The following is an 11,869-nucleotide window of genomic DNA, read 5'->3' on the forward strand; positions in this document are numbered from 1 at the left end:
TGTACATTGAATATTTAAAATACAGAAAACTACCGCACATCACAATAAACAGAATTATGACAATTATGACATAATTGAATAAACAATTATGACAGTGTACATAATGTTATTGCTGGTAATTGTGTATTGTATGGCTTCAAAAAGCTGAAATTTTTTGGACCCAACCAAACATAAGAACAACAGACAACATCATAATCAAATCACCTGTTAACATAAAGAAATTATTTATTAAGTGCTTTTGAAGAAGAGACTACAAACAAATATGATGTGAACAAACACAAAATCTGACATCATTTTGGTCCACTTCGTTTATATTCCAACAAATAAAAATGCTTTTACATGGTATAAAATGAGCAAAAGCTCATAAGAAAAGTTAAGTGCATAATAATAATCTACAGTTCTCAACAGAGGGAGCTGATCTCGCTTTTGCTGCAGCCCCACTTGCAGCAGGCATTGGAAAGACCCACCACCACATCCCGGCCCTTGCGGTCCGCTTTACGCAGAGCTTCTAGGATCTCTTCGGTGATAAAAGAACGTGTTGGCCGGTTGAAGACTCTGTCGTGGTTTTCTCTTGATATGAAATCCCGATCCCTGTTTCTATGGAGTATGCTGTCCATCACTGAACTTTGGCTCAATTCCTCCGAAGACTGTTCTTGATGGGAGCTTAAAAGGTCTTCTGCAGCAGCAAAATCATCATTACAGCATTAGAAATTATATGAAACCGCAACAATTCCTGAAGCGACAAAGTCAGTGTCTCACCTGAAGTCCTGAGTGACCGTCTCCATCGTGAACCACCACAGGTGAAAATAACCGCTCGGATAAACTCGCGACCGCAGAGCTTGACACCATATACTGGGTCCTCCATTGTCTCAACTTCCTTTGCCAGAAGACACGCTACCAGTAGCACAACTTTCCACATAGCACCCCAAGGAAAGAAAAGCAGCACAACAATGACAAAGTATATAGAATGCTTTCTGAAGCAATTAGGTTTCTCTCTCCCTGTTTGCAACGGCTATGACTGTCTGGGGGTGACCCGAGCGGGGCTTTATAAAGGGCTTTGAAATCCTGCCGGGTCGACATGCATATTGCGCATGCAGAGAATGGAAGATTTGACAGGGAGATACAGTCAGAGACCTTTATGAAGAATGAAAAGCGGACCAAAGGTCGGAAGACTGTGAAGTGCTTTCGTCACCTCAGTTTCATAAGTAAAACATGCCATAACGATGAATCAAAAGTATACTTTTATGGATCATAATGACAATCACTTGAATAATAGGCAAATGGAGTGAGCTGCATAACAAAAATAACATTTGGCCAGTTGTTACGAAAATGTAATTCGACTTACTTGGGTATAACTGAACAACAAGATTCAAGATTGCATCCTATTGAAAGGCAATGCAGTTATTGTGGTTGTACCTTTATTTAGTGGTACATGACGATGAGAGTTACACTGCTGAAAACTACAACTAACACATTGTTCAATAAATACCACTTTGACAGTGTTGAGTCTTTTTTCATGATCATTGGATCCTGTTTACCTTACCTAATCCCCTACTTGAAGCCAGATCATACGTACATGACTACATTAGAGCAGTTCACCGTTATCTATGTTTAATTTCCAGCCACAAATGACTAATTATGTATGACGTCCTCATGTGCAGAACTACCCTTTTTGCTCCTTGGTGATGGCCTATCCTGTCATTTCTTTACAAAAATGTGAGCTGGGAGAAGAGAGACATCACAGGTGACATTTCCAAAAGTTCGATAACATAGACCTCTCTCCTCATGAGTCACACAAAATAAAACACTTTTTATCTGTGTAGCCATTAGTCAAAGGTCGCTCATTTGGGAAGTTACAATAGCATGATGAATTTGCAATTAATATGACAAAAGCCAGGGAACAATTTGGCATTTCAGGAATGGCATTCATTAAAAAATGAGATCATACTTGTCACTTTAATTCCTGTCATGTACAATGGAAGTTAGGTAGTAATGTAACCAAGTCACACACACAACTGTTCCTCTTTTAGATTAATTAAATAACTAAATGCTGGAAGACTATTTCCCTACCTACAACCCATTATAAGACTATTTCCCTACCTACAACCCATTATAACATTTTTCTTTTGCTTTTAGAAAATGGAAACATGGTTAAACACAGGGCGTAAACAGACTTAATAATTGCCAACACGTGGAAGAAGTGTTAGGATTAAATAGACTTGACTTCTTCCTACTCCTTTTCAAACATGTTGAATTGTGCTAATGTAAACATGTGACGTCCCATAATGCAATTTTGTTAAGCATGTTTGAAATAAACATTACCATTACAGAGAATATTAATGATTGTAGTAATGTTAAGATTCTTTTAGAACATATTTAGGAAAACATAATATCAATAGTATCTGCTTAGAAATGGGCGTGCAGGTCTTTGTAGCGATACCGTGCTACTACTATCCCTTTAAGAGAATTTGGTCGTAGTAGGCCAATCAGAGACAAGAAGGGGGAGGGAAGGGAGCGGGGTGGGTAGCAACAGTTGCCCTGGTGAGGACGAGGCGCCATAGCCACGGTAGCCCTGGCGACAAGAACCCGGCAACGAGAATCAACAACAACAACGACTGAAACGGCCATAAATTTAAAAGACGACATTTTACCGCCAGGAAAAACACACGTGGAACCACAGGTGAAGTCCACACTGGGGACATTTGACGTCCATTACTAGATGACATGAAGTGCGCTTTTTTACCCTTGTTGTTTCTGTAGCCACAATAGACAGCTGGATTCTATCACATTACTCTTGAAGCTAACGAAAATTTGTCGTGTGGCATTTGCCGAGTGCGCCCACTCGTCTTTGGGTTGTCAGTGAATTGTCTGCCTGCCTGCCTGCCTGCCGTGACGACGCAGCCAACGGATGCTGCGGGCCGTTGTTATGGCGATGTCAAAAGCGAAAGGTAACAGTTACAAAATGGCGGTTGTTGAGGCGTTAGCTTGATAGTTAGCGTCAGTGGGGTCACGCTGCACATGGCTTGTGTTGTTTCATTACCGCGGCGTTATAATTTCTAATTAGCCTGCAACGTGCCGAAATCATTGAACAATAACATTTCATGTCATTCAACACAAAATCAATGGGCACGTGCTTAGAAAGCACAAAAGATGGCGATTTAGGATAGCCGTCAATAAACACGATAGTGTTGCATGCGTATGAATGTTGGAAATGGTCAAGAAAAGAAGCCTCTTAGGTTGGGCAGGTGGCAAATATTAACGATGTAAGGGGCGTGGCAAAACAAAGCAACTATAAAATAAAGCTGGGTAGCCTTGAAGTCAGCTGCAAATGCTATTATTTAACTTGACCGAGTCAATTTTATTCGCCAGTCAAAGAGTGGCCTGTTTTGGTGTTTTAATCACACATAAGGGCCCAATCATTTCTTGTTCAGTGGCACAAACAGCCATGACATTAGGATCATGGCCGACACTCAATATTGCCCAGATGAATGCGGCCAGTGAGTGGACTGTAGTTACTATGTAGTGAAGGATGTTGTAAACATGTTTCACATTTAAAAGCCAGTGTAAACACATTACAGGTAATAAGACGCTACAGATACTGCACCTCCACATTAGCTGGTCTGTATTTCATTAATCCAATTGCATTCAGTGGAACAAGTAGGGAACTTACTCTACCTGCTAAGAAGGAAAAAATGACAATACTGAGCTCTTAGCATCCATGTTTTTCTGTTAGATGATGATATGAAATTGTTTCTTGTCTCTAGGGTGATCCCCCAACCTGTGTAATGGCCACCTCAGGCTACGTCAGCGAGATCCAGCCAGCGGCCCAGTCACAAGGGGCTGTTGTCACCTCTGGGCAGCCTGACGCCAACTCTACACCTGCAACTGCCCCCCAGTTCCTCGCCGAGATTCAGTCAACTGTGGTCACCCCTACCGTTGTCACATCCACAGCCCAAACTGCACCCGGACCTGAACAAACCACTTCAATCAGCACTCAGAAGCCGACTGCAGGTAGTCAAACCCAGACCGCAGCTCCAGCACAGCCCGCTCAGACTCATTATGTGACGGCGGAAATCCAAGGCTCTCCCACACAGTCTGGAAACGGACAAAGCGCTCCCCAGTACATCGTTGTTACAGTTACAGGTAATGCTGAACACATACAGTAAATTGATGTAATAGTGGCTAGTATGCAGCATTAATTACATTGTATATTATGGTCTTCATATTTGTATGTATAGAAATAAATAGAAAGTCAAAATAATCCCCAATGCCAGATGTTGTCATTCTACGGCACCATATGGTGAAGTGATGGCTTACACAAATGGGTTGGCAAATCAGTGTGAGTGCAGGTCCAGTAAATCTGTGTGCCCTTGTGTTAGATGGCACTAGTGGTCCCATTACAATTTAAATTTTTCTTACAGAGGGTTCCCTTCACTCAAGCGACAGTGTATCTGACTCCAGTTCCCCTCCAGCTGCCGTACAGACGGGAGTTCCCACGCAAGTCGTTCAACAGGTCCAAACAGCCCAGCAGGTGAGAGGCTCTCATGTGCAAAACCCCTCACGGGCAAATGTCTTTGCTAAATACAAAACATCTCATATGTTTGTTTGAGCAGAGGTCTGTAGTGCAGGCCACCTCGCAGATAGCCAAGACCGAGCCTGGCACACAGCTCAGTGTCACTAGTCTACAGCCAGTTCATATCAGCCCAGAGGTAAATGGAACACACAAGCACACATCCTGTCCCTCCAGGATCTTGCTGACTGTTTTTGAGATGCCAGATTTACCAGGTCCTATTTCCCCAAAATGCTAATGGCAGTTTCAGTGTTTATAGGTGTTTGTTGTGCACAAGTTACAGACATTCTCTGTATGTTTTACAGCTGAAAAGTGCTTGTCGATCATACACTTTAATTCATGTTCCAACACTTTGCATGTTTACCCCTGCTTTTGTTCAGAGGACACATTTGATTGGTTACTCAGATAAATTTGATTGGCAAAAATGCAGATAATTCACCAAAATGTGCTGGAAAGTTGCAAGTATTCAACAAATTGGTTGAATTTGCAAGAATTAGGGTGATGGCAACATTGTGAAATCCTGCAGTGTCTGAAATGCATCCATCTTGATATAATTGGTAATTGTTGCTGTCTGTGAGCATACACCTCAGCAAGCATTTTTATTAGTCAGTGAGCATACACCTCAGCAAGCATTTTTATTACAGTATATTACGATAGAAAAAAACGAATTCACACTAGCAAATACTTTAGAATTTTTAGTCTACAGCTTGTACAGCAGTATACTGTAGATATACTGTCGACTCAGCACTCAGCCATTGTTATCTAAATAGCTGGCAACACATGCCTTGCATGCAGTCAAGCATGGTGGTGGTAGTGCTCTGATCCGCTGCCACAGGAGTGCTGCTGTCACTGGGGAGCTGAGTTTCATTGAGGGAAATTTAAATTCCAACATGTACTGTGACATTGTGAAGCAGATCATTATCCGCTCCCTTGAGGAACTTGGCTGCATGGCAGTCTTGTCCTTTGATATAACAAAATGCTTGCTGTGAGAGGGTTGTACTGTACTGACTTAGTATGTGACCTACTGTTACTGTGTGACAATCATTAGTGAAAATGTATGCTGAGTTTACACCGTGTGGTGGCATTTAGCTCCTTTTTAGACAACATTAGTCTGAGCACAGAATCTATGAAAGAAAGACATCACGCAGCGTTTATGACAGTGCTTAGGCTTCAGAGCAGGCTGCAGACTTCCATATTCCAGCGGATGTCTGCCACTCTAACCAGCCAGCCATGAACTGGTGGAGAGAGACTCACCAGCTACACCCAAGTAGGTCAGGGACACAAGGGAGATTTCAGCTATGGAGTTAACAGATGTTCATAAATTGGTGTACTGCATATGAATTATCTGAATCTCATTATCCGAAGAATCTATGTGTGAGATGTGTGTGTTTTCATTTGTAGGTCCAACAGCAGTTGACCCCGGTGCAAGTGCAACATGTGTATACCAATCCAGTGCAGTATGTGGAAGGAGGAGATAGCAACTACACCACCAGCACTATGTTAGAGTCATTCCCTATGTTACAGCATGTGTAGTTTTATTTCTCAAGGCTCTCACTAATCTACCCTGTTTCCATCACCCATCCAGTCGCTCCGGCACCTTCCCTTACACTGACACAGCCCTGTACACCCAGACCACCGCTGCCCAGTATTATGAAGGTCAGCCAACATCAGGCTCGCAGTCCTCCACCCCTGGTACACCTCTAACTGTCTCTGTGACCGCTGGCACAACAGGAGCTGTATCCATGTTTGTGGCTCAGCCTAGCAGTGCAGCAGGGGGAGGGGCAACAGTGGTGTCCACAGGTGGCACCGCAAATGGGTCAGGGGATGGGGCGGGCACTAATGGTGGCACCACTGGAAGTTATGTGATCCAGGGTGGTTACATGCTGGGCAGCAGCAGTAGCAGCGGCGGGGCAGCTGGCAACAGTCAGAGCTACTCCCACACCGCCCGCGCCTCCCCAGCCACTGTGAGTATAACAGAGGGCGAGGAGAGTAGCGTGCCGTCGGCAGACAAGAAGGTATGCAAAGGCTTCAAGTGAAGGAATTTCTACTCATTTTGTACTCATTTGCACAACCCTTTGGTGCCGCACAATGTCAAGTGGAAAGCACAATTAAAAATTTTCCAATTCCCACCATAAAGAATCTGAAAGAATACAACCCTACTTTTTGTTATTGAGCCCAACTGAAGCTGTAGAAGCACACCATTATTTTTAACTGTGATTTCCAGCTCAAAAAAAGACCAAACCATGACCTCATTGCTTTCATACCATTACAGTGCATGTGATCAGGGGCACCTTTTGATTTGCCTGAAATGCCTCATGACACCATGACAACAACGCCATCCTAAAACCAATCATCCATGTGATAAGAGTTACCAATTTATGTTTGGCAGACATTCCATCAGTATTCCAGGTCATTAATTCATTGCATACCAATGTTGTATGCCACGGCACGCACACAAAGGTATTTGTGTTTTCATTTCAATATGATCCACAATGTGTTACAAACTGTTACATGAATTAAAACATATGCATGCAGCATATGTCTGTTTGTTGGTGTTTGTGTTTTGAATGTTTGCATGCTTCACAGCTGTGCTAATCGCACCAGTCTCCTCTTTATCCCCTTGCCTGCTGGTCAGGTACAGTGGTTGCTGGACAACTACGAGACCGCCGAAGGAGTCAGTCTGCCACGCTCGACCCTCTACTGCCACTACCTGCTGCATTGTCAGGAGCAGAAATTGGAGCCTGTTAATGCAGCCTCTTTTGGGAAACTCATTCGATCTGTTTTTATGGGGCTACGCACACGACGGCTTGGCACACGGTAAGATAGGTTATTCAATTAAGGTACATTTTTTACCTATTCCTGCATCACTTGACTTCCATCTGTTTGAAAGTAACAACAATATGCCTGTTCTTAATAACTGCCACATATGTGGCTTTCACTTGCTAATTATCAGAATATTATGTGAAGATGAGAGCAGTGCAGAGACATAATCTGCTCACTTTGTCTTGATTACACGCCTACACAACAAACAGCTATATTTGCATATAGAAGTAGTGCATATATTGTTAATCCCTGCTCCATTGCAGCATTCTAAGAGGAGATAAATTGTGTAGAAAATCTTAAAGCACAGCAAAATGTTCTTAGTGTGGGTGGGAACGTGGGCAGTGATGAAAACACACAGCATGTGTGAGGGTGAGAGGAGAGGCTGTGCAAGTTCATTTGTTCAGCAAGTTTGGCTGAATTAATTATTAGGAGTAACATGTCAGTATATTGCCCAGCAAGTTTGGCTGAACGTAGTATTGGGAATAATACCATGTATGGGTAATTTTTTAATGTAAATGGAGCTCACTTTTAATATTATACATTATACATAGATTGAATTTGTTTAAAAGAATGACCCTTTCTCTGTCTGACAGTGGTAATTCTAAATACCACTACTATGGGCTAAGGATCAAGGCAGGCTCTTCTCTTCTCCGCCTAATGGAAGATCAGCAACATCTTGCTATGAGGCAGCAGCCCTTCTCACAGAAACAAAGGTATGCACATTACGCCGCTGTGAACCTTTCCCACACTAAGATGAATTGATTTTGTTTCAGTTATTTAATTGTGTTGTTTCAAGCACTCTCTCCCTGATCCCTGCTCCTCCAATCAGGTTGAAGCCTGTGCATAAAGTGGAGGGAATGACCAACGGGACGGCATCAGGAGCAGGCCAGCAGCAAATTCAGCAGCCGGGTTCTGGACAAGTGGACATCAGCACCCAGGTTCAGCAGTACCAGCAGTTCCTTGGTAGGTTCATTTTATTAGATGGCAGTAGAAAAGTCACGAAAGACTGTCTTTTCAAACTGAGTGTTTGTGTCTTTTGTCCAGATGCGTCCAGGACACTCCCTGAGTTCCCAGACATTGACCTTCAGGGAAAGCCTCCTCCAGAGGGTATTGAACTGGATCACATTAAGAGCTTTCAGCTGCTCTACAGAGAACACTGTGAGGTAATAAACACATGTATTAGTATAATTTTGTCGATAATACAATACATCAATTTTACTGCAGAAGGAAGCTCAGCTATTGACCACAGGTTTCTTATCTACCACCATATAAGATCTGTTTCTCTTTGTTTTTGCCCTGTTAGGCCATTCTGGACGTGATGGTCAATCTTCAGTTCACCCTGGTGGAGACCCTGTGGAAAAGCTTCTGGAGGTTCAGCCAGAGTCAGGCTGGTGATGCCACACTGGCTGTGTGAGTAGCCCAGATTTGTCACCAACGTATCTATTTATTCAGTGAGCAGGGAAACTAATGTTGAAAAATATAGGAATATTCTTGTTCTCTTTGGCATGAATATATGATTGAAAATTGTGTGTTGCCAGTCACGACGAGTCAGAAAAGCGTCTCCCGAAGTCCTGCCTTGTGCTGCTGTGCAAGTATGAGCCTGTGTTGCGCTGGAGCCGTGACTGTGACAACAGCCTGTACCAGGGCCTGGTGGAAATCCTCATCCCTGATGTCCTTAGGCCAATCCCCAGTAAGGCATCTAAATACTATCCGAGAATGTTTCAGGAATGTGTTATGCTTTTCCTTAATTGTGCCATAGTTTGTTTGATTACTTAATTATAAAGCTAATAAATAAAGGGAAATATGAGCTTAATATAATGGCCTCCTTTTTCCTCTGGTCCTCAGGTGCCTTAACGCAAGCCATCCGGAATTTTGCCAAAAGCCTGGACAGCTGGCTGACTAATGCAATGATGAACATCCCAGAGGAAATGGTCCGCATCAAGGTACATTTCCCTCATTTAGGATAAACCATTGTAAAGGTTTGTACTGTAAAATTAATTACAGCTTTTTATAACTTTTTTTTGCAAGGAAAACACAGCTTTCTTTGACCATTTTGTAAATTATTAGAAGGATTTTGCACAACATGGCAGCAGCATAAAGCAATGTTGTAATAGCAATATGGAGCAAACTGCAGCATTTATACTGCTGAGTTCATTTCAAACAGTACAGTAAGTGTAATATGCAACATTGAATAGCGCATGCATAGGTATATAAAACTGCTGGATGCTGACCCCTCATGATACTTCAAACTCAACGGCTGTTGTCTTGTAGAATTGTGCTTTGACCTGGTGCTAAATAGAGAAATGCTTTTATAGACCACACAACCAGCGACTAAAGGGAACCACATCAATTTGGCATTTATGTTATTTGTACTGACATTGTCAAGGCAACTGTGTCACTAGCATTATTTTCATCATCTCTCACCTCTCTCATAGGTAACATCAGCCAATGCATTTGCCCAGACGCTACGTCGCTACACCAGTCTTAACCACCTTGCCCAGGCAGCTCGCGCTGTCCTCCAGAACACGGCCCAGATCAACCAAATGCTCTCTGACCTCAACCGCGTTGACTTTGCTAACGTTCAGGTTAGTATTTGAATGTTGTCGTGCACTGCATCAGGCCATGTGATCATCTTACCCGCATCTTGTTCACCCCGTGCAGGAGCAGGCTTCATGGGTATGCCGCTGCGAGGACCGTGTTGTCCAGCGACTGGAGCAGGACTTCAAGCTGACCCTCCAGCAGCAGAACTCTCTGGAGCAGTGGGCTGCCTGGCTGGATGGGGTGGTGTCCCAGGTGTTAAAGCCCCACCAACACAGCCCTACCTTCCCCAAGGCTGCCAAGCTGTTCCTGCTCAAGTGGTCCTTTTACAGGTGATTTACTTACTTCATTTCAGATTTACTCATCCTGTTTTGTGTCATGTCTCAATTTCTTTTATCTCTGCACTCAAGTTCCATGGTGATTCGGGACCTGACTTTGAGGAGTGCTGCCAGTTTTGGCTCCTTTCACCTGATCCGCCTTCTGTATGATGAGTACATGTACTACCTGATAGAGCATAGAGTAGCACAGGCTAAAGGAGAGACCCCCATTGCCGTCATGGGAGAGGTAACCACACACGCACACACAAGCATGCCTGAATACAATAAATAAAATCCTTCCAGTAATAGTACCACATTTCCCTCTCTTGTGATTAGTTTGCCAGTTTAGGACGAGGTCTAAACATGCTGGATCCTGACAAAGGTAATCACATGCTAATACTGCACTCTTAGTAGCGGCTCAAGCATGTTGTAACAAACTTTTCCATCACATCTGGTTTAGAAGAGGAAGAGGAAGAAGAGGAGGAAAGCGATGAGGAAAGTCAGGAGTTATCCCTGCCGTCAGATGCTGTCGTGTTAGGAGACGAGTCTTTGGAGCCTCCCGCCAAGCTGGCCAGAACGGACCAGAGGGTCCTCTTTGCTGCAGGGTCAGCGGATAACTAACTAAAAGGATTCTACAAAAAGAAGACGTGTACATACGTACAGCAGCTTTTGTAAATGTGCACAGTTTTGCTGCATCCATCCTGCTTGGTGTGAGTCTCTCACCACTGATTACACACACAATTAGCTGGCTACAGAGGTGCAATGTGCATTTTGACCTTCAGTTGTATGGGTATGAGTAGAGTAAATTTGTCCAGTCACTGCATTGGCACTTAATTAAGAGCCTGGCTTCCTGTCTGTGAAACTTGTGGCTAGATTCTAGTGTCTTTGCTGTATAGACAAATCCATGATGAACACACTGTGCTGTGTGTCTGCAAGCAAACTGGGCCTTGTTTGCCAAATGTAGTTCATTTTACAGGAAAGTGGATATTTTTAGTCTGTTTATCCTTTGCGCGTGTATGTGCCCCGTACGTGTATTTGAATGAAAGTGGAGCTCAAAGCTTTGAATTTCATTTATTGTGAGAGACATGTTCGATTTGATTGCATTTGTGGGTACTAGGAGTGCCTGTCACAGCTGCTACACACCTGTACAGATAAAGCTACAGCTGAGGACTCCCATTAGTTGCTGCAAAAATCTCATGTCTGTGTGTGTCACATATTTATGTTCCCAAGTGCTTCATTTTCATTTTAATTTAAAACATTACTGTGCCCTCCTTTTCCTCTCATTTAGTTTTTCCATGTCTGTGCCAAGCCTGTTTGTGTGTTGATCTTTGTTTTAAATGATTTCTCTGTGCCTGAGTAAGAACAGTGATGTTTAGCTTTTTTCTTTAATTTTGAGCTTTATTGTCACAAAGTGATCCCGTTGTGCAGTGTATGGTGCCGTGATGTCACATATTGTAGACATCCATTGTCTGTGTTCTTGATTTTATTTGTGAGTATGTTCCGTTCATCACATCTGAAGAGGTATTCACTCACAGGCTAGCCTATTTGCACATATTTTCTTATGTCTTCTGGAGTTATTTCTAATCTTCTTGGCAGTATTGTGTCTTTAATTATGGTCTGC

General features: G+C 43.1%; 2 protein-coding genes across 10 annotated transcripts; one reads left to right on the forward strand and one right to left on the reverse strand.

The window, feature by feature from the left end:
- Positions 1-238: 238 nt before the first annotated feature.
- LOC131103194 (relaxin-3-like) lies at positions 239-2,988 on the reverse strand. Its single transcript, XM_058049256.1, has 2 exons — positions 760-2,988; positions 239-676 (listed from the first exon to the last, which is right to left on the reverse strand). The coding sequence occupies exons 1-2, from the start codon at positions 917-919 to the stop codon at positions 402-404; spliced, it is 435 nt and encodes a 144-aa protein (XP_057905239.1). The 5' UTR covers positions 920-2,988; the 3' UTR covers positions 239-401.
- rfx1a (regulatory factor X, 1a (influences HLA class II expression)) lies at positions 2,526-11,611 on the forward strand. Of its 9 annotated transcripts, none has more exons than XM_058049248.1 (19): positions 2,526-2,680; positions 2,761-2,948; positions 3,765-4,143; positions 4,422-4,531; positions 4,614-4,709; positions 5,972-6,069; positions 6,156-6,585; positions 7,206-7,387; positions 7,987-8,106; positions 8,190-8,356; positions 8,438-8,556; positions 8,697-8,803; positions 8,932-9,083; positions 9,239-9,336; positions 9,829-9,978; positions 10,055-10,263; positions 10,342-10,495; positions 10,585-10,630; positions 10,709-11,611. In XM_058049248.1, the coding sequence occupies exons 3-19, from the start codon at positions 3,786-3,788 to the stop codon at positions 10,867-10,869; spliced, it is 2,757 nt and encodes a 918-aa protein (XP_057905231.1). In that variant the 5' UTR covers positions 2,526-2,680; positions 2,761-2,948; positions 3,765-3,785; the 3' UTR covers positions 10,870-11,611. The 9 variants fall into 9 exon arrangements, with proteins under 9 accessions (XP_057905231.1, XP_057905235.1, XP_057905230.1 ...); XM_058049252.1 differs by lacking the exon at positions 2,761-2,948 and having other exon boundaries at positions 6,156-6,226; positions 6,302-6,585; XM_058049249.1 differs by having other exon boundaries at positions 2,528-2,680; positions 2,861-2,948.
- Positions 11,612-11,869: the final 258 nt, after the last annotated feature.

The sequence above is a fragment of the Doryrhamphus excisus genome, chromosome 15, assembly GCF_030265055.1.
Source record: "Doryrhamphus excisus isolate RoL2022-K1 chromosome 15, RoL_Dexc_1.0, whole genome shotgun sequence".
Lineage (NCBI taxonomy): Eukaryota > Metazoa > Chordata > Actinopteri > Syngnathiformes > Syngnathidae > Doryrhamphus > Doryrhamphus excisus.